General features: G+C 42.1%; 1 protein-coding gene across 5 annotated transcripts in view; it reads left to right on the plus strand.

The window, feature by feature from the left end:
* The window catches only part of Trmt9b (tRNA methyltransferase 9B (putative)), a 59,604-nt gene extending 38,383 nt beyond the window's left edge, over positions 1 to 21,221 (plus strand). For 4 of the 5 annotated variants that reach the window (XM_031339547.1, XM_031339545.1, XM_031339546.1 and 1 more), the window contains 3 exons: positions 5,381 to 5,535; positions 11,498 to 11,671; positions 17,308 to 21,221. In XM_031339547.1, coding sequence (XP_031195407.1) covers positions 5,382 to 5,535; positions 11,498 to 11,671; positions 17,308 to 18,323 — 1,344 coding nt within the window. In that variant the 5' untranslated portion in view covers position 5,381 and the 3' untranslated portion in view covers positions 18,324 to 21,221. The remainder of the gene's footprint in view (positions 1 to 5,380; positions 5,536 to 11,497; positions 11,672 to 17,307) is intronic. The other variant, XM_031339548.1, reaches the window with a different exon arrangement.
* The last annotated feature ends 1 nt before the right edge of the window (position 21,222 follows it).

A 21,222-nucleotide genomic window follows, 5' to 3' on the forward strand; every position in this document is an offset into this window, starting at 1 on the left:
CCTGAAAGCGAGCAACAACAAAACAAGCAATAGCGAATAGCTACAATGTTATCACCACAATCGAGAAGTGAAATAGGAGATATTTCTATCTTTTCTTAACTCCCACTCCTCTCTCTACCCAACACCCTGTCAAGCACTGATCTCCCTTCAATTTGTTTAGTTTTGCTCCACTGAACTTCTATAATTAGAAAACACAGTTTGCATATCTAGAGTTTAAAAAACAAAAACAAACAAACAAACAACAGCAACAGCAAGAAAAGAGGGAAGGAACTCTGGACCCTAAGCAAGATGTGAGTGATCGATGGAAGCCAGGAGCTAGAGGCTCAGACCCAGCTTTTCTGGAATCAGAATGGGAAAGAGTTACAGGAAACAGGGCTTATTTAAAGAAAAAAAAGTGAGAAGCATGAAAACTGGCAAGAAGAATACAGCTTCTGAGACCTAAGGTTGGGGTGGAGGTGACTGTGAAGGGCAGGCGAGGCTTGTGGTCAAGGGAAAAGAACACAGAGGTGTCAACTCAATGATCCTATTCAAGACTTTCCTGCTGAGTCAACTTCCCCTTTTGATGTTGGTACCAGTTGGATCTGGGCTGTTCCTAAAGTCATGTATTGTGGTGGTTTGAATAGTTCTGCCCCCCCCCCAATAGACTTATATGTCTCAAACTTGGGCCATAGGAAGTGGCACTATTAGGAGGTGTGGCCTTATTGAAGGAAGTACATCACTGTATAGGGGGGCTTTGAGGTCTACTATGCTCAAGCCCCACCCAGTGTGGAATAGAATCTCCTCCTGGCTGCCTTTGGATCAAAATGTAGAGCTCCCTGCTCCCCCAGCCTCTGTCTCCTGAACACTGCCATGCTCCCTGCCAGGATGATAATGGACTAAACCTCTGAAACTGTAAACAGCCCCAAGTAAATGTCTGCTTTTATAAGAGTTGCCTTGGTCATGGTGTCTCTTCATAGCATTAAAACATATGCTAAAGACATGGGTGTTCCTGATGGCATAAGCAGGGGTAGAGGGGGCTGGGCTCTGGCTGGAAGAAGTGGGTCACTGTTGGTGTCCCCTGGAAGCCCATTTTCATCCCAGCCCTTTCCTCTACCTCTCTCCCTTGGCTTCCTGAACACCATATGGTGAATGATATTGTCCAGTCATGTGCTCCCAGCCCAATAGTCTCCCTTGGCTCATGAGCTCAAAGTAACTGGGCCAAATGTCCATGGAAATGTAAGACAAAAATAAACTTTCCCTCCTTTTAAGTTGTTCATGTCAGGTATTTTGTTACGGAAAAGCTAACATATCCACAGAGTTGCTTGTTTTTGCTGTCATATTTATTATTATTATTATTATTATTATTATTATTATTATTCATGTTTGATTTTGTTTGTTCCTATTGGGGTTACATTGTAAGTTTTATAGATTGCTTAACTAGTGACACTAGCTGTCACTGTCCCTTGTACATGAGTTACTTGAAATGTAAAACAGTCACTTCTAAATGTCTTTCATTTTAAAAGAAGCAATTTAATACTCTGGTTTCTCTTCAAATAGTATAAAAAGAAGCAATTTGTCTCTCTCAGGGAAGATGAGTTGCAAGAAACATAATGAGTCTGGAAAGAAGACTATCCTAGGGCTAACTAGAATGCACTTGAAATTCCATGTTAAGTACTGAAGAACTTCCGGACTCAGCCAGCACTGTGAAGTAGCATTTGTCTTGGAGTCAGATCACCTCCAGGCAGCAGTCCAGACCCCACAGAGGAGCTAGAACTAGGTCATAGAGTAGGCTTTGCCTCCTCCTGCTCTCTTTCCTCCAGCCTCTATGAAACCTCCCAGCCTCCTGTCCTGTTTAAAAGCTACCTTTATTTACAGTTCTTTTTCCCTCTTGTTCCATTTATGTGTGCGTAGTTCAAACTGGACTCTGGAACCCCAGAGGCACCTGGGCTCGTGTGACTCTCCTGGTCCTTTGGTTCAGATTCTCAAGGCTGAACCAGTGCCACCTACGACCTTGTTCCCGTTGGGCTAGTTTTCACCCTGGGTCCGGCTAGGCGTAGCAGAGAGAAGCCTCTCTCAGATTGCCAGCGATGACAGTGCAGAGTCTACAGTCCCAAGGCTCACTGAAATAACATGGGTGAAAAGAGAGTACTCAGGGAGGTTTCCTGTGTTTTAGGGACTTCCTTGAAGCGGAAATCACTGGCGTAACATTTCCCAAATACTTTGTGCAGAGTATTAGTCTGTGGGAAGAGACAAAGAGCAGTGTAGGCCCAATGGTTTTGAGAAATGGACAGTTTTACAAACCAACTTGGACTCTTTTCTGAAACCCATAGGGTGCTTGCTGGTAGGCCTCGGCATCTCACAGAGAAGACACGACCATTGGGGTTTTTCCTACTGAGCCCTTTGACCTGGAATATTTTGCTGGTCTTAAGTTTGGTGACACACAGAACAGGAAGCCTGGCTAAGATCATTTCCATGTCCTGCACTTCAGCTAGAATCCTCTGCTGGTTTTTCCCTCTGGTCTTAATTGCTTAATAAGCTATCAGACTCAGAAGGAATTGGTTCGTTTGGCGTACATGAAATTCCCATGGAAATTACTCGCAGAAATTCAGACCGACAGAATTTCAAAGGTGTTCCATTCACAACCAATAATTGACTCTGCAGCATTTAAACCTAGTGTGTGATACAATAAGAACAAGATAGACTCACCCTAACTCACTCATTTTAAAAACAGCAATTTCCAAGGCTACATGTTTTTGGTAGAAGTCAAGCACTTTGGGTGAGAACTCAGAGAAAAGTCTCCAGGGGGTGTTATTCAGATACTAGACACTGCACTTAAATTGGAACCGTTTTTTTTTTCTAACTTTGATATTTTATGTTTTGCCGTCTTAAAAATTCTTCTCTTGTACATTACATCTTAAACTCAGTTTCCCCTTCCTCCACTCTTCCCAGTCTCTCCCCTTACCTCCCCTCTTCCCCTAGATCCACTCCTCCTCCTTCAAAAAAGAGCAGGCCTCCCATCTCTATCAACGAAACATGGCATAGCAAGTTACAATAAGACTAGGCACAAACCCTCATATCAAGGCTGGATGAGGTAATCCAATTGGAGTGAAAGGGGCCCAAGCACAAGCAAAGTGTTGGAAACACCCTTCACTCTCTCTGTTCAGAGTACCAAGGAACACCAAGATAACCATACCTATATGCAGGGGACCTAATTCATACCCATACAGGGTCTGGGTTTGTTGCTTCAGTCCCTGGGAGCCCCTGTGAACCCCTGGGAGCCCCTGGGAGCCCCTGTGAACCCCTGGGAGCCCCTGTGAACCCCTGGGAGCCCCTGGGAGCCCTACTTAGTTAACTCTGAGGACTCCATGCTTACAGTGAAAGCGCATTGGGAGGAATACAGTCTATGTCATTTGCCACTTACATTTTGCCTTATTGTGCTTGTCAGTGTCATAAGGTTCTCCAAAATACACATATCCTGATAGATTCTGTAAGATGGGTGTGGAGTTAAATAGGCAGATTCCTGCCATGGAGATTTTTGACTTGAACAAAAAGCACACAGGAGCTGGGGCTAGGAGGATGGTTCTGTGGGTAAAGTGCATGTTGCACAAGTGAGCAGGACAGGAGTTCAGGTCCTCAGCACCCATGTAAATGCCAGTGTACTTGTGAGGAGGTATGCCTATAATCCAGCACTTGGACGATAGAGATGAGCAAGAGATCGCTGGAGCAAGCTGTCTAGCTAGACTAGCCAGGTCGTGAAGCTCTGGGTTAGTGAGAGCCCCTGCCTCAATATTTAAGATGGAGAACTATTAACGAGTATACCCAGCATCCACCTCTGGCCTTTATGACTGTGTGCTCATACACACAAACATGAATATATACAAGCATGCATACTGTACATAATACACATAAATAGGTAAACAAACAAATGAACAAGCAGGAGAAAGGCATGAAGAATGTCGAGGTTTCTCCTGTGTGGAGCGTGGTGTCCTTGGACAGCTGCAGTGGTGAGCCTGAGTAGGATCATGAGGGAATGGAGAGAATATGGATCCAAACACAGACGGAAATAGCTGGCGTCAGGTGGACTGGGCTCTTAGATGGAGAAACCACAGACAGCATTCGAGAAGCTCCGTATGTTTATTATATGGCGTTGATCATAGAGGCAGGGTTATTGCAAATAGCTGAGCAAGGAGGAGGGGTCATTCCATACAGATTAACAAGGAGGCATTGCATGATCTTCTGAGCCAGATGAACTTAATTAGATAACTGTAAACACTTTTGAAGATGCCCAGGCTGAGAAGCAATGTGATTGGAAGTACATTTCAACTACAGAGATTTAAGTAGCTTTTATATAACCAAAATGGGGGTGGGGAGCATTAAAGGGACAGAAAATCTGTCTGTGGGCTGTTGATATCACTCAGGTCAAAAGCTATTTGCTCAAAAAGAAGAACCAATGAAAATAGGGAAATTGTTCGAATCCAAGCATCTTAAAAAGATAGAATTCATAAAGTCCTGTGTGCATGCGCGTGCGTCCGTGCGTGCCTGTGTGCATGCACATGTAGGCCAGAGGTCATCCTCAGGTGTTGTTCCACAGTTGCTGTACTTGCCAATGAGGCTAGGCTGGTGGGCCAGGGAACTCCAAAGATTCACCTGTCTAAGTACTTTTACCAAGTGAGCCATCTCCACAACCTCATGGTACTTCTCATTCAGAATGATAGCATCCTGTTATAAAATTTTAAAATCTACCTTGAATTAGATAGAATTTCATCCAAGTGAAAATGTTGGCCTAGCTTCCAAAACAAAGAATTGATCCTGTGCAGAATCTTAGTGATCAGTCCATCTCGGAACCGTTGGTTTCTGAAAGTGGGCAGATGAACACTACATGCTTGTTAATGTTAGGGCTTTAATATTAAAGCTCCAGTGAAGGTTTCATGACAGCTATCAGGAAGTACAAAGACCAGCATAACTTTTGCAGTTGTAGGTTCAATTATCAGCAAGTCTATTGTCTTAGTTAGGGTTTTACTGCTGTGAACAGACACCATGACTAAGGCAAGTCTTATAAAAGAACAACATTTAATTAGGGCATTTAATTACAGGCTCAGATGTTCCGTCCACTATCAACGCTGGAATATGGCAACATCTAGGCAGGCATGGTGCAGGAGGAGCTGAGAGTTCTACGTCTTCATCTGAAGGCTGCTAGCAGAATACTGACTTCCAGACAGCTAGGATGAGGGTCTTAAAGCTCACGCCCACTGTGACTCACCCACTCCAACAGGGCCACACCTTCTAATAGTGCCACTCCCTGGGTCGAGCATATGCAAGGCATCACATCTATGCACCTGCCTTGGCTGTGTCTGCTTCATTCTCTTACCTGCACGCCTCGTGTTGGCCCTGCTTTCCCTAGGATGGATCCTGAAGCCGTGCAGCTGGAGAAGCAGCACGTGCACGATGTGTATGAGAGCACTGCCCCCTACTTCACTGACCTGCAGAGCAAAGCCTGGCCACGAGTCCGCCAGTTCCTGCAGGACCAGACGCCAGGCAGCCTCATCGCGGACATCGGTAACCCGTACTTTTGTTTTGCCGTGTGTGGTCGCTTAGGTACCCATTTACACCCACCCTTTTCACTCATGTCTCCTGTTCTGTTCGTGCTAAAAAGAAGCCCGATGTTTCCTTACTAGCATGGTAGTCTCTCAGCCTTCCTTACGCTGAAACCCTTTAATACAGCTTCTCATGTTGTACAATGTGACCCCCAACCATAAAGTCACTTCATTGATACTTCCTACCTGTAACTTTACTACTGTTATGAATCGTAATGTAAATATCTGAAATGCAGGATATCTGATATGTGACCCACAGGTTTGAAAACCGCTGCTTGGATGATGCTATTCACATCATCAAAGTCAGCAAGCTTTTAAAATAATCTATAAAAAAATAAATTGGTTGTAATATTTGTGGTGTGTTCTAAATGTATCATAACCACGGGGTTGGTGAACACCAACTCACTGTCCCAGGGCAGCCTCTGGAGAGGGAGATGCGGCCATGCACTGATCACGGGTTCTTGTCAGTTTCCCCTGTCTGCTTGTATTTCCGTTTAAGGGTTTCTTATTCGCTGTGTCTTTCTGATTTGTTGACATTGAACTCTCAGTCAACACACTCTACTCATGCTTGCATAAAACATTGTCTCACATACTCTACCCACAGAACTTATGCATGAAATAAGCTCTGAGAAAGACACTCAGATATACAGTGTTAGGTGACATAGACTCCGCTTAGCCAAGGGCGGAGGAGCCTTTACGTCTCTGGGCTTTGTAAGGACAGCAATGTCCTAGGACACCAGATTCTAGAGGAGCACCCTGAGGTTTTGTTTATCATTGGTGTTACCAGAACTGTGAGGAAGTTATCAATTATACCGCTATTTTCTGGGCTTGTGACTGACATGGGAAGAGTTACAGGAAAGGAATTGGGCACACTCTGTCTCTGGGCAGTTGGTGAGAGAGGCAGAGGTGAAGCTTTCTAGACTTTTACAAAGCTGGTGGGTTTCATCCCTAAAATCGAAGTTGGCACCAGAGCATGAGGTCAGCCTGAGCCTGCGTGGGTATCAGACAGCTTGGTTCCATGTTCACCTGTGATAGGATAGATACATGCATGGTTCAGCTGGGCCTGGCAACTCCTTAAGTGTCCAGACCAATTAGTGCACTTGGATTTTCTTCCCAGACAACAATCTGAGGGCCCCAGCAACTCATTGTCTCCTTATAGTGCATCCACCATATTGACCATGCAAGGGCTGTCAGTGCTAGTTTTTGTGATATGAACAAAGTTTATCAGCTAGATAAACAGCTAACATGGAATGAGTCAGTAGTGTAGAAAGACTGTATTGAAAACTTTGATCCTGTAGACATTTAGAAACTATAAAGTCTAAAGATCTAAAAGCAAGCAGAGTAATATATTTACAATATTTGTAATAGAAACCCACATGTACAATGAAGGTATACTAATGGAAGTTCAAAAATGAATTGTTGAGATACTAAGGAAATATGCTAATTTGACTCTCACTGTGACCCTGTCCACAACCAGAATAGAAAAGAACAAAATCTCTTTTGCTTTATAGAACATTTTTTTTTAAATTAGTGTAAGGTCCCAGATCCTGTCATTTGTGACAACATGTGCAAACACAGAAAACATGATGCTCAATGAAATAAATCGGGCAAAGAAAGGCAACAGTTACATGATCACAATTAGATGTGAGACCTAAAAGCACTGAACTCGCAGAGTCTAGAGAAGTGATTACAGGAGGTGGAACAGAGATGGGGTGCAAAGAAGGTGTGAATCATGAGATGTTAATCAAATGATGCCAAGGTTCGATTAATCAAGAGAAACAAATCCAAATGATAAAAAGAAAAATACCAGCAGCCCAAAGCCAAATGGTAAAAGGATATAAAAGAATGATTGCATGAAGTTGGAGAATTCAGATGGGCTTTAAAATATTTTGGCAGATAATCTACATACAGGGATTTAATTACAAAGCTATGGCAGGGCTCACAATGAAAGAAACTACTCCATCATATCAAGTCTCCAGACACTAAGTAACCCATACTAGGGACTACCCTTCTGGCTAGCTCACTATGCCATCTTGACTTATTTTGTGTGACTATAGGAGCCTCATGCCTCTGGATGGATGTGGCTGGATTTCCCTTTCGTGATTACACAGATAGTTGTACCGCATACAATCACCCATCTAGCCTTTGACACCTTCGATATATTACATACTCATCTATATGAGTTGCCCAGGATTAAAAGCTGCATAGTATCCAGGCTAATGGTATCACATTACCAGACTATTTTTTCCCTGTATTTTGGTGCCACAGATTATAGGATGAATGGTAGTCTTTGAAACCCTCTCTACAAATCACTAACTATATCTGTAGTAAATACATATTTTTGCCCATTTGGTTCATATATGATTTATGTATTTAAGGAAATCAGTAAACAGTAATGCTTTGATTACTGGATGAAAGGTGTGTTTTAAAGTAAAGTTGAAATTCAAGAAGAAATAATGTTATTCTAACTGGAACTTCTTCCACCGTGCTGGATTTAGCCAATAAATAGGAAGGCTGGTTGAGGAGGGAAGAGCTACGTAACTAACAAGGCAGAAAATTGAAAGATGAGCACTTTCTCCAGACCCAGGACTCTTAGCAAGGGGTTGTAGGCACAAAGCTTTTACTGGATCTTTTAAGAAGCCACATCAGTAAGGCAGGCACGGAAATAGCTATAATTTTAGGGTGGTCTGTTTTTTTTCTGATAAATGGTTGTTGCTATCTGTAGATCACTGAGTGCGCTGGGCTCTATAAATCTAAATAAAAGTTTTTCGTTAGAAATCTGTGATTCATCTTCTATTTTCATTTTTCCCCTGGGAATAGCTAATTCTGCAGCTAATGGTTAGGATGCTATGGCTAAAGTGTACGATGTATCTGAAAAAAAGCACCATGAAAAAACATCACTTTGCATGATGTAGCCTAATAAAAATTAAAATCAATTTTAATTTGTTGGGATATAGGAAGTGTGTATCCCCCCGAACCATCTTTCTTTCATACACACACCCCACAAGAGAAAAGAAAATGGCTGCTTTTATCGCAGGGTGGAAGACGACAGAGGAAAACTGCTTCCGCGTTCCTTGTTTCACGTGGTTCAGAGAGATAATCTATTGCTAGCTGCACTTACGGCTTGAAAGTCTGTAGCCAGCAAAAGGACAAGAACAAATAGCAAGTGATCACTAGACAGAAGCAGCAAGTAGGTAGAAAGCATCGTCAAATCAGTTTGCAACATCCAGCAGAGACCTGCAACAAAACACGTTCATAACATCCAGTGGAGAGGTTGGGGTTAAAGAATGTCTCACTCTCTAAACGCGACTGGCCTGAACCGGACATGCCCCTGCCTCATCTGAGACTACAGGTGTCTGCTCCCATAGCATGTGGGAAAGTACTAGTGTCTGCGCCTATACCCCTGGGACACCTGAAGGACAGAGATTAAAGGAACACAGAGACTCGCCTAGGCAACACCTGTGGTTCAACACTGAGGCCTACCCGGGAAACGCTGCCACGGACCCGTGTGACCATGGCAGCGAGTGGGCTGGTCCAGTTCATGACTGTTGTATGTAGCGTGGAAGGAAGCAAGTGGGTTGAAGCTAGTACCTAGATGAGTTCATAAAGTAAGAGAAAGAAAGACCAGAGCTGGATTCTTTCCCAGCTAGGTTCTGCTCATAATTAACTCCAGAAACACCTACCCTAATAACACTGAAAATAATATTTGGTCAATGTCCAGATCAAGTCTGGACTCAAAAAATGAATAAAGTGTGTATAATATTTGTCTCTTTCAACAACAAAAAATAAACATAGAGAAAGAACTCTTTTAGGTGAGATATTAGCAAAGAACAAAATTTTAAATGTAGATGTCTCTCGTCTGGGGATGTACATAGGTGGCAAGAGCCCTTGCCCAGCGTAATGGGGCCCTGGGTTCAATTCTAAGTACAAATGGAAAGCAGGGGTTTTTTTCATACAAACATTAGAAAAATATTCATTTTTGTTATTTTCATCAAATAGTCACCTTTCTTGGCCTAAAAGATTTTGATGAATTGGATCCTTGCTGTTAGACTCTGTAGATACTTTGTGGCACAGGGTGCAAAACTGAGAAGTTGAGCATCCAGACACTCTCTAGTGTCTCTTCAGAGCTGGGCATGATTATTAATGAGATTTTGCAAGGAAACAGGATTGTTAAAGTCTGGAGCTTGCTATGGTATCATGAATGCTCCGTATACATCTGAGGTCGTGGGAGGACCTGGCTTGTTGATGGGCATGACTTCCTCATTCTAGGAAAGCCTTCTTGCGATCATCTCAGAGTTGCACTCAGGAAGGAGCAACTGCATTGTGTTGGGAGGTTCTGTCCAAAGTGATGTCATTAGAAATGAACATGGAAGGATGAGTGGAGAATGCTAGAGAGCTGGGCGCCAAGAGAAAAAAAAACAAAAAACCCTGAGCCTCTTTGTTTTGAAAGGCTTTCTGAATATCCCCCGCCATCTGACATGATTTATGAGCGTGTTCTCACCAGAGTCCTCAACGTGATTTCCTCTTGCTTTTCTCAGAATGTTATCTCCCAAGCCAATAAAAGGAGAAATGAATTTCTAAGATACTTATTAAAATAAGGCTATCATTGCTGACACAGACGGGACTTTAACTCTGAAATGCAGCGAGATTTATGCTTTCCTGTGACTGTCTTCAAATAGCAGATACTTTTATTCATAAGAGTTAGGAACATAAGTGTTAGGCTATAAGATCGAAAATGAGTATCTAATCTCAGCCATTTCTATTGAAAGAATAACATTGGAAAGCTGGTTTTGTTTTGGTTTGGTTTTTTATTCACCTCCTCTCCACTGTCACAGATGGCACCGGAGAACTTTCACTTTTTTTTCTTGCCTTGTCATTTTGAAATAGTATATTAAAATGGATTTATTAAAAGCTGTCCTAGACTTATTACTCGGAGCAGCAAACTCTACATTTAACTAGTGACTGATCTTTTTGTGCCCCAGAAAAACCTCTAAATAAGAAATACCAGTTTAAAAAAAAATCAGCTAACTTGATTTCTTCACCCACCTCTGGGACCTAATTTATATATCTGAGACTGAAGATCCAGGAGCCAGATGCAGATGCATGTCCCTAGAGTGCCAACTTCTTGGAAGACTGAAATGGCAAAACTCCCTTGAGGCCAAGAGTTCAGCCTGAGCAATACAGAGAGACCCAGTCTCAAAAGAGAAGTTGATGGTAGTGCTAGAAGACAGAAGGTGGGTGTTTTGTGGCAATTCATCATTTGTGTGACTCTGGATCGTGATGTAAGATTTGATTGACCTCAGTCTTTGGATTGGATACTTGGGTCTCTGCCACTAGGAAATGAATGTCAAAAATGGTCTGGATTTTTTCCAGACTCTTTGTTTGAGCTATAGACTGACCCAACAGAGAAGCCTTGTACCTACCCTTAGCCTGAGAATGCACAGGAAGATGTTTCTTCTTCAGTCACAATCATATTTTTTTTAAACCACATTTTACTGTCTAGAATTTTCCATTGAAAAGTTATTAGCAGTAATTTGTTTAACACAGTCAGAAATTGTTAAGACCCATTGAAGCGGACATTTGACACAGCGTGCACACACAAAGTGAAATGTGTACATCACCAAGAAGTCACTGACCCCTCATGACCCCTTCAGTTTCTGGATGTTGAAGCTTGTGTTTTCCAGGGACGAGCCAGCTCATGAGATTCGGTTGTGTTGATGTGCTGGGCAGTGCTTCAGAAAATACTCCGCCCATGTTTCTTTATTTTTGACATCCTGACTTTCTTCTCTTCTGTATAAAACTATGTTAGTGTTCTCTGAAGTGTTGCATCTTGGTCATTTAATATAAAGTTTACCCATTACAGTACATGTTAACTCGCACTGTTCCAGTAAGGACAGCATGTGACACTGGCTTTTCTCTTACAGGTTGTGGAACTGGAAAGTATCTTAAAGTGAATAGTCAAGTCCATGCTCTGGGCTGTGACTACTGTGGGCCTCTGGTAGAGATTGCCCGGAATAGAGGGTGTGAAGTCATGGTATGTGACAACCTTAATCTCCCCTTTAGGGACCAGGGCTTCGATGCTATCATCTCCATAGGAGGTAAGGCAGCTTGGCTTTCACACTTTGCCACGGGGGAAAAAAAAACCACAATCAGACAACTCACATGACTCAATGTCCATTCTGTGTACAGGTCTATGCAATGCATTTTGTCTAAATTTAAAATATACATGATCTATTGCATGCTTATTTGACTCCTGCCTAATACAGTTATGATATATAAGTGGTTTTAACTTTCAGCTTTCAGGCTGTTATTGTGTTATTTTTGATTTGTTCCCATGTGTTCCCATGTGCAAGATGAGTGTTGGAGCACCTACTCATTGAAAATGTCCTCTGCTCTATTGAGATCAGGTCAGATCCTCCTGACACAAAGGGGATTATTCAGGTATCATGTTAACAAAAACAGACTGCAGCAGTGCCCTTGTTAACAGAAAATTCTAGAACTAATGTATTGAACATCCCCTGAACAAGTATGTCATTCACTGGTACTCAAGTTCCTGGAAAAGGCAGGCCCTACCTGGTCCCAGATTTCATTGTTTTAGCATGTTTCTGTTCCTAATTCTAGAAGTTGTTGGTGAGTCTAGGGAATTTTTTTTCTCACATTTTCACAGCCCTCCCCAGTAAACTCCATGCCAAAGCAAACAGAATAACAGCAATGTCAGCAAAGGACATGTCTGAAACATGCACGGATGTATGAGACATGGCTCATTTTACACAGTACTCCTTCCTAGCAAGCCCTGTGTTAAAGCAATCCTCTAGCCAGGCATGGCGATACACACCTTTACTCTCAGCATTTGGGAGACAGAAGCAAGTGAATCTCTGTGAGTTGAAGCCAGCCTAGTCAACATAGTAATTTCTAGGACATCCAAAGCTACATAGAAGGACTTTGTCTCAAAAATCCAAAAAAATAAAAAATAAAACAAATGACTCTTCTGATAAGTTCTTCTCAGTGGTATAATCTTTCGCAAAGCAAATTACTTGATTCAACACGTTTTTAAAATATGCCTTTTGACATAACAAACTTTACCAAACTACTAGAATAAGGTGATCATATGGAAGTCGACTACCATTCATGATAAAGAAATGTGTGTGTGTGTGTGTGTGTGTGTGTGTGCACATATATACACTATTTATACTTTCCTGAATTAGACAAGAGGTTGCTAGGTCTCCTCAGATGGGAATTGTATCTTTGTGTAGTGGAAAGACACAGGGCTGGATGCCATAACCTTGGAAATGGTTAGGAATAGTGACAGATGGTTGCCATAGGAACCTCCTTTATGCTGTTGTACTTCTCTGCACTTGAAACTGTTAGGTGCCTTTTGTGGTAAGCATTAGTCTCTGCAGGCTGCTATAACAAAACATCACAGACTCTTGTATTTTAGGCAATAGCTGCTGTCTCCATTCCGTTTTGCTGATTCCCCATCTGACAGGTAGAGGTTGAAGATCAGTCTCTTCCCATGATGGCAGTAATCCAGTCATGCAGGACCACGTCTGAGCCTAGTGATTTCCCAAAGGTTCCATTTTCTATGGACATAGTCTTTGTTGAAGAGACACCGATATAGCCAAGGGTTCATTTTCACTTAAGCAACACCACGCTGAGCTCTGAATCTTTAGTGAGAAAAACATTTTTATTTAGTCATCTTTCTAAAGAACTAGAAATTAAGAAGAGTTTGGGAGAAAGATGGAGTCTTTTGCTCTCACAAACACAAAGCTGTTTATGTTGGTTCTAGAGTCCACAAAGCTCCTTTCTCACTCAGTGCCACTCTGCTACTGTGACATAGCATGTACTGTTGACTCCTCATCTGCTTTTCAGAAATGCTCCATGTTCCTGTGTTCTCAACTTAAAGGTCCCACCTTTCCCTCGCAGAAAATGGAGGATGCTACACTCTCATTTGTGTCTGTTCCAAAGCTTATGTTAGAATGTGTCACAGCTCTTCTGAACATATGAAGCCTTTTATAGAAGCGAACTCATTATCACAAGGAAAGTCCCTAAACAAGAGAGTTGGGGAGAGAGTGGCATAACTTTTTCCAAGGAGAGGTGAACCCCAGATAGGGCATCTAGTACAGTCAGGTTTCTGACATGAACATGGGAAGACTTTGAGTCTCAAAGGGAACTTCCCACTGAAAAACTCCCACCCAACACAGCTGATAACTCATGGATAAGTGTCACAATGTGCAGGCAGCTTCACTGAAGAGTCTCCGCTGCCCCTGAAACTGCTTACTTTGTGTAGTCACAGTGAGCTGGCTTATAAAGTCTTTTGAATTTTGTGAGCTTCTAGTCTTCCAGAGTCTCACACTGCACCTCCTGAAGTTTTCAATTCAGAGGAAATATCTGTATAACAGTGATCTTGGTAGGGTGCCCCCCAACCCCCCATGCCTCATTCAATGCTCTTTATCATGTGTGCCCTAAGATATAACTGGCGGAGACCAGAAGGCCTTCTCCTGTGCTGACCCATTGGTTTGAGGAACTGTGATCATCTGGCAATAGATTTCTATTGTTTATAGTTTACCTAGTCCTTGGCATTCTGTCACAGTAGCGGAACTGTACTAATACACCCCATTACTACCTTTTAATTGAAAAGGTCTTGAGAGACATGGTGGTACATACCTATAATCCCAGCCCTGTGCAGGATGAGGCAGGAGAATCATGAGTTTAAAGTCAACCTGGAGGACACAAAGAGGTGTCGACTCAAAATAAATTAGCCAAACAAAAATGTTCCTTTAGGTTCCCAACGCTTTTAGGAACTATAGCTATGAGGTAACACAATAAGGTCACTTTCAGGTATATTTCACATTTAGAATAACATGAGAAACTTAAAAACTCACTCTTACATTCACATGTATTTATTCCCTATTTTGAATTGCGTATGTTGGCATTTCTTGCTTGTCCTGACATGAAGACATATCTTTTTTCCCCATGTCTTTATTGTCTTGCTTTTTGGAGTCTTTTTAATAACAGAGACAGCTGCCCTACTTGGTTGTACACCCTTCATTCTTCCGTGGCAGATTCCAAGAAGGAGCAAGCACTTCTTGCCCTTAGAGCAATTTGGCAAACAGTCTAAAAGAATCTAGCAATGTAAACTGGTGTAAATCAACTGCTCCCTTCACACCAGGCTTTCCAACACCCGTCCTCCAAGGAACATCAGGCAATGCCTGGTGACATTTTGGGGGAATCACCAGTGGACAAGTATATGTGTGCTATGGCCATTGACAGGTGGCTGCCCCCCAACAGGAATCCTCAAGCCCCAAATGTCAGTGATATCAGTGTTTTAAAGCCTGCTTTCTGCCAAACCCATAAGTTCTGAGTGCTTAATAGTGCTTTCCTAAGACCTAAGCACTTGGAAAGCTGAAGAACAGTAAGTCGTAAAGTATACGATTTGACAGGGTGTTGAAGGAAATCTGCTGTCACCATTTGGCTCTGTAATCCAAAAACTGGATTCAAGTTATTTTTTTAGCCTCTCCACCGGAAGATTGCTCTAAGTATGTAAATGGAGTGTATATATGGACTACATATATGGAATACTATTTTTACATTTGAGTTGTGATTATGATTCACAAACAAAAATGTTCTTTTACTTTTTAAAATTTCAGCACAGTTCCTCAGCGGTGACATTTCAGATAGATCTCACTATAGTGACGCTCATGATGCTTCCTAACAGAACATGCATATGGGGGTGTGTGTATATATAACATGTATATATGTGTGTGTATACAGCACATTTGACATGTGTGAGGAAATTTTCCTCTGTAAGCTCCTTTTTCACCCAAAACATTTGTCTTGGAGCTAGAGATGGCTCAGCTGTTAAGATCACTGGCTATTATTGCGGAGGACCCAGGTTCGCTTCCACAATCCAGGTTGGGTGGGTCACAGCTGCCCAGTGCAGTCCTATAAGCTCCAATACCCTTTTTACCCCCCATAGGCATCAGCATGCATGTACCATTTGCTCACACAGGTACATATGCATAAATAAAAATTTAAAAACACTTGCTTTAAAAGTTTGCTAAGTACACATTTAAAAGTTTGTTAAGTACACATTTAAAACACAAGAGTCACTTTTCTACATAAAATTATAATTAAAAATGAATTATTTTGTACTTAACAATCAGTGAAGACTTTGTTTCCTATACAACACCCTTGGAAACCCAGGAGAGTCCTGGAACATTGAAGACCTTCTAGTCTATTACAAAGAGATATTTATTGCATGTAAGCAGATCTGTTTTAATGCATTTCCCTTGTCTCCTCTTTGGGCTTTGCAAGATCAGTGCAGTGAATTGTCGTGATCCACAGAAGCTGTGCTCTGTAGAGTCTTGTGGACACTGCACGGCAGCTCACAACTGTCTGTAACTCTGGTCCCAGGGGTTCAATACCCTCTTCTGGCCACTGCACAAATGTGGTGTGTACACACACTCATGCAGGCAAAATACCAACCCATGCACAAATAAAACAAATGATAGATGGGAAATAATGTAGATGGTATTCTTGAGTGACCTCCCTCCGAAAATGTTTTATGTATAGATCCGACTTTTTATATAGATCAGACTTCCCCTTAGATATTTGATGCATACCTGTGGCAGGTAAACCTCAGAGCTCACTAGTTTAAAATAAATCCTCACACAGCTAAATGATGTGAGTGCCAAGAGGACAGGTTCAGCTGTTCTCTGCCAGCGCCGCCCACATCAGAGCTGGAGTTGCTCAGCTTTGCTTGGAACCAGTCTCCTCCGCGATCGATGCAGAGGCTCCTGTTTGAAAACAGAGCTTCCTCTTGGCACAGTGCTGTGACTAAGCACCTGCAGGACCTAATAGAGAAGGACTTTCTATATATTGTTTGGTGGGAATACACCTAATAAAATAATTGGGGCGTACATCTGAAAATAATTCAGAGGTAGAGTGTCTGCCATCCTGCTCAGTCCCCTGCTTACCTAGAGTGACATAATCATTACTTATTAATAAAATGCACCCATAATAACACACATAGGTAGGGGAAAGATGGATTCTACTTAGGAAATATTCAAATCTCTCTTTGACTTTTCAGGGATCAAAAGTAAATTGATAATACGTTTTTTAAGCACACACAAATTATTATATTATCATTAGGAAGGACTAGGTTAACTTTTGAACTTGTGTTTAGCTGGCTTCTCTTTGTATCATCTAACTAAAAAATACATAATATTTAACCTTTTTCTGTATCTTGTTTTATTAATATTACTAATACCAATAATTCATGATGTTTATCCTTTGTTTCTATAGAAATAATTTATTCAGTAGAACAATGAGTTATTTCCTAGACTCCAACAGAGAACACTGCCTCACTTAATGTCCCTTTCAGATTTCAGTAATTCATATTGGTTATTCTTGTGATAGCCAGTTTGCAAATCCCACAGACTTTGGGGCTGAAGAGAGCTTGCTTATTATGTCTAGGGTTTTGTTGTTGTTGTTGTTGTTGTTGATGATGATGATGATGATGATGATGATGATGATGATGATGATGTTAGAATTGAGGGAACTTAAAAATCTACAGAATTTGCTCAAGTCAAAAACTGTCTCTGAAAGACAGACCCATGTTGTTTCCCCAGATTATTGTGATAAGGCTCTATGTGGAACAGATTTTCATCACAGTGTGTATGTGTTTATGCATATGATGGATGCACAATGACATATATATTTTTTTCTTTTTTAGTCATACATCATTTTTCCACAAAAGAAAGAAGAATTAGAGCAATAAAGGAAATGGCCAGGGTCTTAGCTCCCGGAGGCCAGCTGATGATTTATGTTTGGGCGATGGAACAGAAGAACCGACACTTTGAGAAACAGGATGTGCTTGTGCCATGGAACAGGGCACTCTGCTCCCGGCTGCTGTCAGAATCCCGCCAGTCATGGGGTCATCAGTGTGAGCATCCCATGAGCCAAGACTACCAAGGCTCTGGTTCCGCTTGCAGCTGCGCAGTGTGTTTTAAGGGCAGATGTGATTCCAAGAGGTCCCACAGCATGGACTACGGGCCTGCGGTGGCCAGAACCTGCTGCAAAGCTATTTCGAAGGAAGGAGAGGAAGAGAATGGATTATATAGCAATTTTGGAAAATCCTTTCGCTCCTGGTTTTTCTCCAGGTCTTTGGATGAATCAACCCTGAGGAAGCAAATTGAAAGAGTCAGGCCCATGAAAATCCCAGAGGGTAGGACCAATAGCACCGTGTCCCATCAGCCTTCTAGACATCCCAGCTTAGACTTGCATGCTCAGGATCCGTTTTCAACAAAAGGACCAAACATAGATGAGGTGTTCGTAGACACATCTTCTCAAAGACATTTGGGCTGGCTGGGAGCACCGGGTACCTCAAACAACTTCAATAGACACAGGGGAGGAGAGAGCAGGAGGAAGGAGAGGGGTGATTTACTGGATATCACTGATAACGGGGACAGTGGGGCTGCAAGTAACAGCAGTGATCCTTCTGCCAGAAAAATATTAAGGAGGGTTTCTGCATTCGACTCCACGGATTCCAACTCCGAAGACCCAAGCTTTGTGGAAGACCAACGGGATGTCCCGGATTCCAAAGCCTTCATGCGGTACTACCACGTATTTCGGGAAGGTGAGCTGTCCAGCCTGCTGCAGGAGAGTGTATCTGAGCTGCAGGTTCTGAGCTCTGGCAATGACCACGGTAACTGGTGCATCATCGCAGAGAAAAAAAGGAGCTGGGATTAACTACATCGCTCAAGGCAAAGGCTACGGTGGTGGCCCATCATCTGTTCAATGGGGCTGATGTGGGTACCAGAATCAGCCTCCTGTTTCATTGTTTTCAAATCCAGGTACGAGTTGGTACTTGAGCACTTTCTTTGACCACCTCCTCCAAATTGCTGAGTAAGCACAAAGTCTGGCACTTCCTGCGTCTGCTACAGGATCTGCCTGATGAAGTTTCAATAAGAACCCGAGGGAGCCATAGGAACTGAACTTAAGTACAGGCTTGATCTTATTCCGCCCAGAGATGAAATTATTATAATATGTGTATGTCAAGTGTCAGTATTATCTTTTGGTTTTTAAATATTCTGCTGTTAAATATACCCTTCAAAAGCAGGGGTTTTTTTGTTTTGTTTTGTTTTGTTTTGTTTGTTTTGTTTTGTTTTGTTTTGTTTTTTACAATAAGTTGTGTTGGTTCTCAGGTAATTACTTAGATCTCTGTAGAGGAACAAGGGCACCTGTTCTGGGCGTGTGTTTGAGGCTTGCTGTGGGGGTGGCCTGTTTCCAGACTTTGTCTCTAACTATATCACACCTTCTAGTATTGCCCAGACTCTCTAAATCACACACAAACATCCTTTGGGTGAGCAATATAAGTAATACGGTCTTCAGTGCTGCTCTGAAACTTTATAAAGGCACTGTTGGGGCGGTGGTAGTGTTAGAGCAGGCAGCTTGCATGCCAACGAATCAGCATATATCCACAGTACCACAAATAGAAGAAAAAATAAATAAAAACACTGTTAGCAAGCAGAGATAGGTGATGTTATGTCGGCCGGTGACATTTTCCCCAAAGGTATTAGGAGCATCAATAGCCAACTGAGGTTGTGCCAAAATTACCCAAAGAATTTTCAACTAGGAAATGCTCATTTGAGTTATGAGAGTCTAATTGGAGCTATTTTACTTTGCCTGTGGGGACAGATCTGGAAAGTGTTGTATATTTAGCCTTAGCAGACACATAACTGGGATTTGCTGTTGCCTGCCATGACATTTATTCCCTTGAAGGTGACCACACTAGATCATTATATCAACGATCTGAACAGTATCGAAGCTTAGTCATAGTTTGAATTTTTGCTACTCTATAGTGCAATGATTAGAGTGGGCATTGTAAAACCCATGCCTTTTTTTTTAAGACTTAACCATGAGTCTGATTAATCCTATGTTGTGGATCCCAAGGAACAATTATGATGGAACTAGAGACTGGACTCAGGAGAAACAAAAATAAGTTGGCCACGGAATATGGTTCCAGATAATTCGTTAACAAGCAGAAAATCAAATAGTCATTGTACTTTCTGGACCAATATAATGATGGAGATTAGATTAAAATCCAATCTTCATTTTATTTTTCTCCCACTACAAAATTAACAAACATTGTAATGGATCATATTTATTTGGTGTTTACCCTCTTCAGAGATTTTGTTGGAGCTTAACAAAAATGAAGCTACTTTTGAAGGCCAATTCAAAGGTGCTTTGAGAATACAAAACGTGTCTTTTAAACTTTAAAAATGTATCAGATAGTTCCTGAGGCTCTTCAGGTCAAAGTCCCATCTCCTTACCCCCGTGGGGGAAGATGTGTGGTATGCGTGGCTTGTACTTTTGGACATACATTTTGTATAGGAAGACAGGAAAATAGACATAGGGGTGAAGTATAAATTACAATTTACTGTACCTTCCATTATTTCAACTGAAGATATTAAACTGTATGTGCAGTGGCTTCCTGAGAGAAATGGTGACTCTGAACTAGTCAGCAGTGACGACCTCCTTATTATGACTTCCCCCTTCTCTGAGGTCTGTGTCACTTTCACTTGGCTTTGCTGCCGGACGACATCTGAGCCTGACATCACCCTGACTGGAATGCGCTACTTAAAGCTTGTTATGTGGAACTCAGTTCATTCGGCTGTTCCAGGATACTTTCCCAGCTAGTATGTCTGAACAAGCTCATAAAATAAACACACACCCCATCTTGTATTTAAAGCCCTTTGGAATGGTTATGGGGAGGCAGAGAGATTCTCATACAGCATTGACAGAGCTGTGAACACTAACAACAGCAGCCTTTGCTAAGCGGGAGAATTCTGTGCGGTCAGTTGTTTTATTGTATATTCAGCAAAATTTGTGGCTGGTAACCTTTCTTCAAGGGCTCCTTGTGAAAATCACTCTCACGTTCAATGTTTGCCTTTTGACGATAAAGAGCCATTGGAAACTAGTGTAAATATCTCCATCTTTTAAAAGCTTGCTCTCCTTTAGGCCTGTCCTCAGAAGGAAACGCAAGTCAGAAATGCATATAAATGGAGACAGTGTGGTCCGTCAGCCTTAATCAACTCATGGGTAAACTTCACTGATCTGTCTAAAGTGATCTGAAAACCTTCTCCACTGTTAAGACAAAATGATGTTTTTCTAGATCCTTCCTGGCATCCACACAGAGTCCCACTGCCTGATGGACAGGAAAGTTCAGGGAACTTATTAGATAATTGTTAGAAGTTGGACTAGTGGTACCTCCTAGCTTGTGTGGGGAGCTCTGTGGGAACAGATGAATGATTTGGGGTGGGGGGGAAGTGCATTGACATAAACAAAAGATGCCATCAAAATAATATTTTCCTGGGGAGCAAGTGATTGGTGAGCTTCTCCTGGTTATTAGGTTTGGGTGTGTATGTGTGTGGAGGGGAGATGTTGTTTGTTGGCAGAATTATGAAATATGACTAGAGTGCTTCAGTAACTATAGGCTGGCTCTGGACACACATTGGCTGTCACGCAGATTTGATCCTTCCCTCTCACCTTACTGTCACCCATACTGTCAACCACTGACTTTTGCCTACCCATCATCCTGATTCTAGAGGCCAAAGATTCCTGTGTCCAACTGACTTTCAACTGACTC

This window comes from Mastomys coucha, unplaced genomic scaffold, assembly GCF_008632895.1.
Source record: "Mastomys coucha isolate ucsf_1 unplaced genomic scaffold, UCSF_Mcou_1 pScaffold22, whole genome shotgun sequence".
Taxonomy (NCBI): Eukaryota; Metazoa; Chordata; class Mammalia; order Rodentia; family Muridae; genus Mastomys; species Mastomys coucha.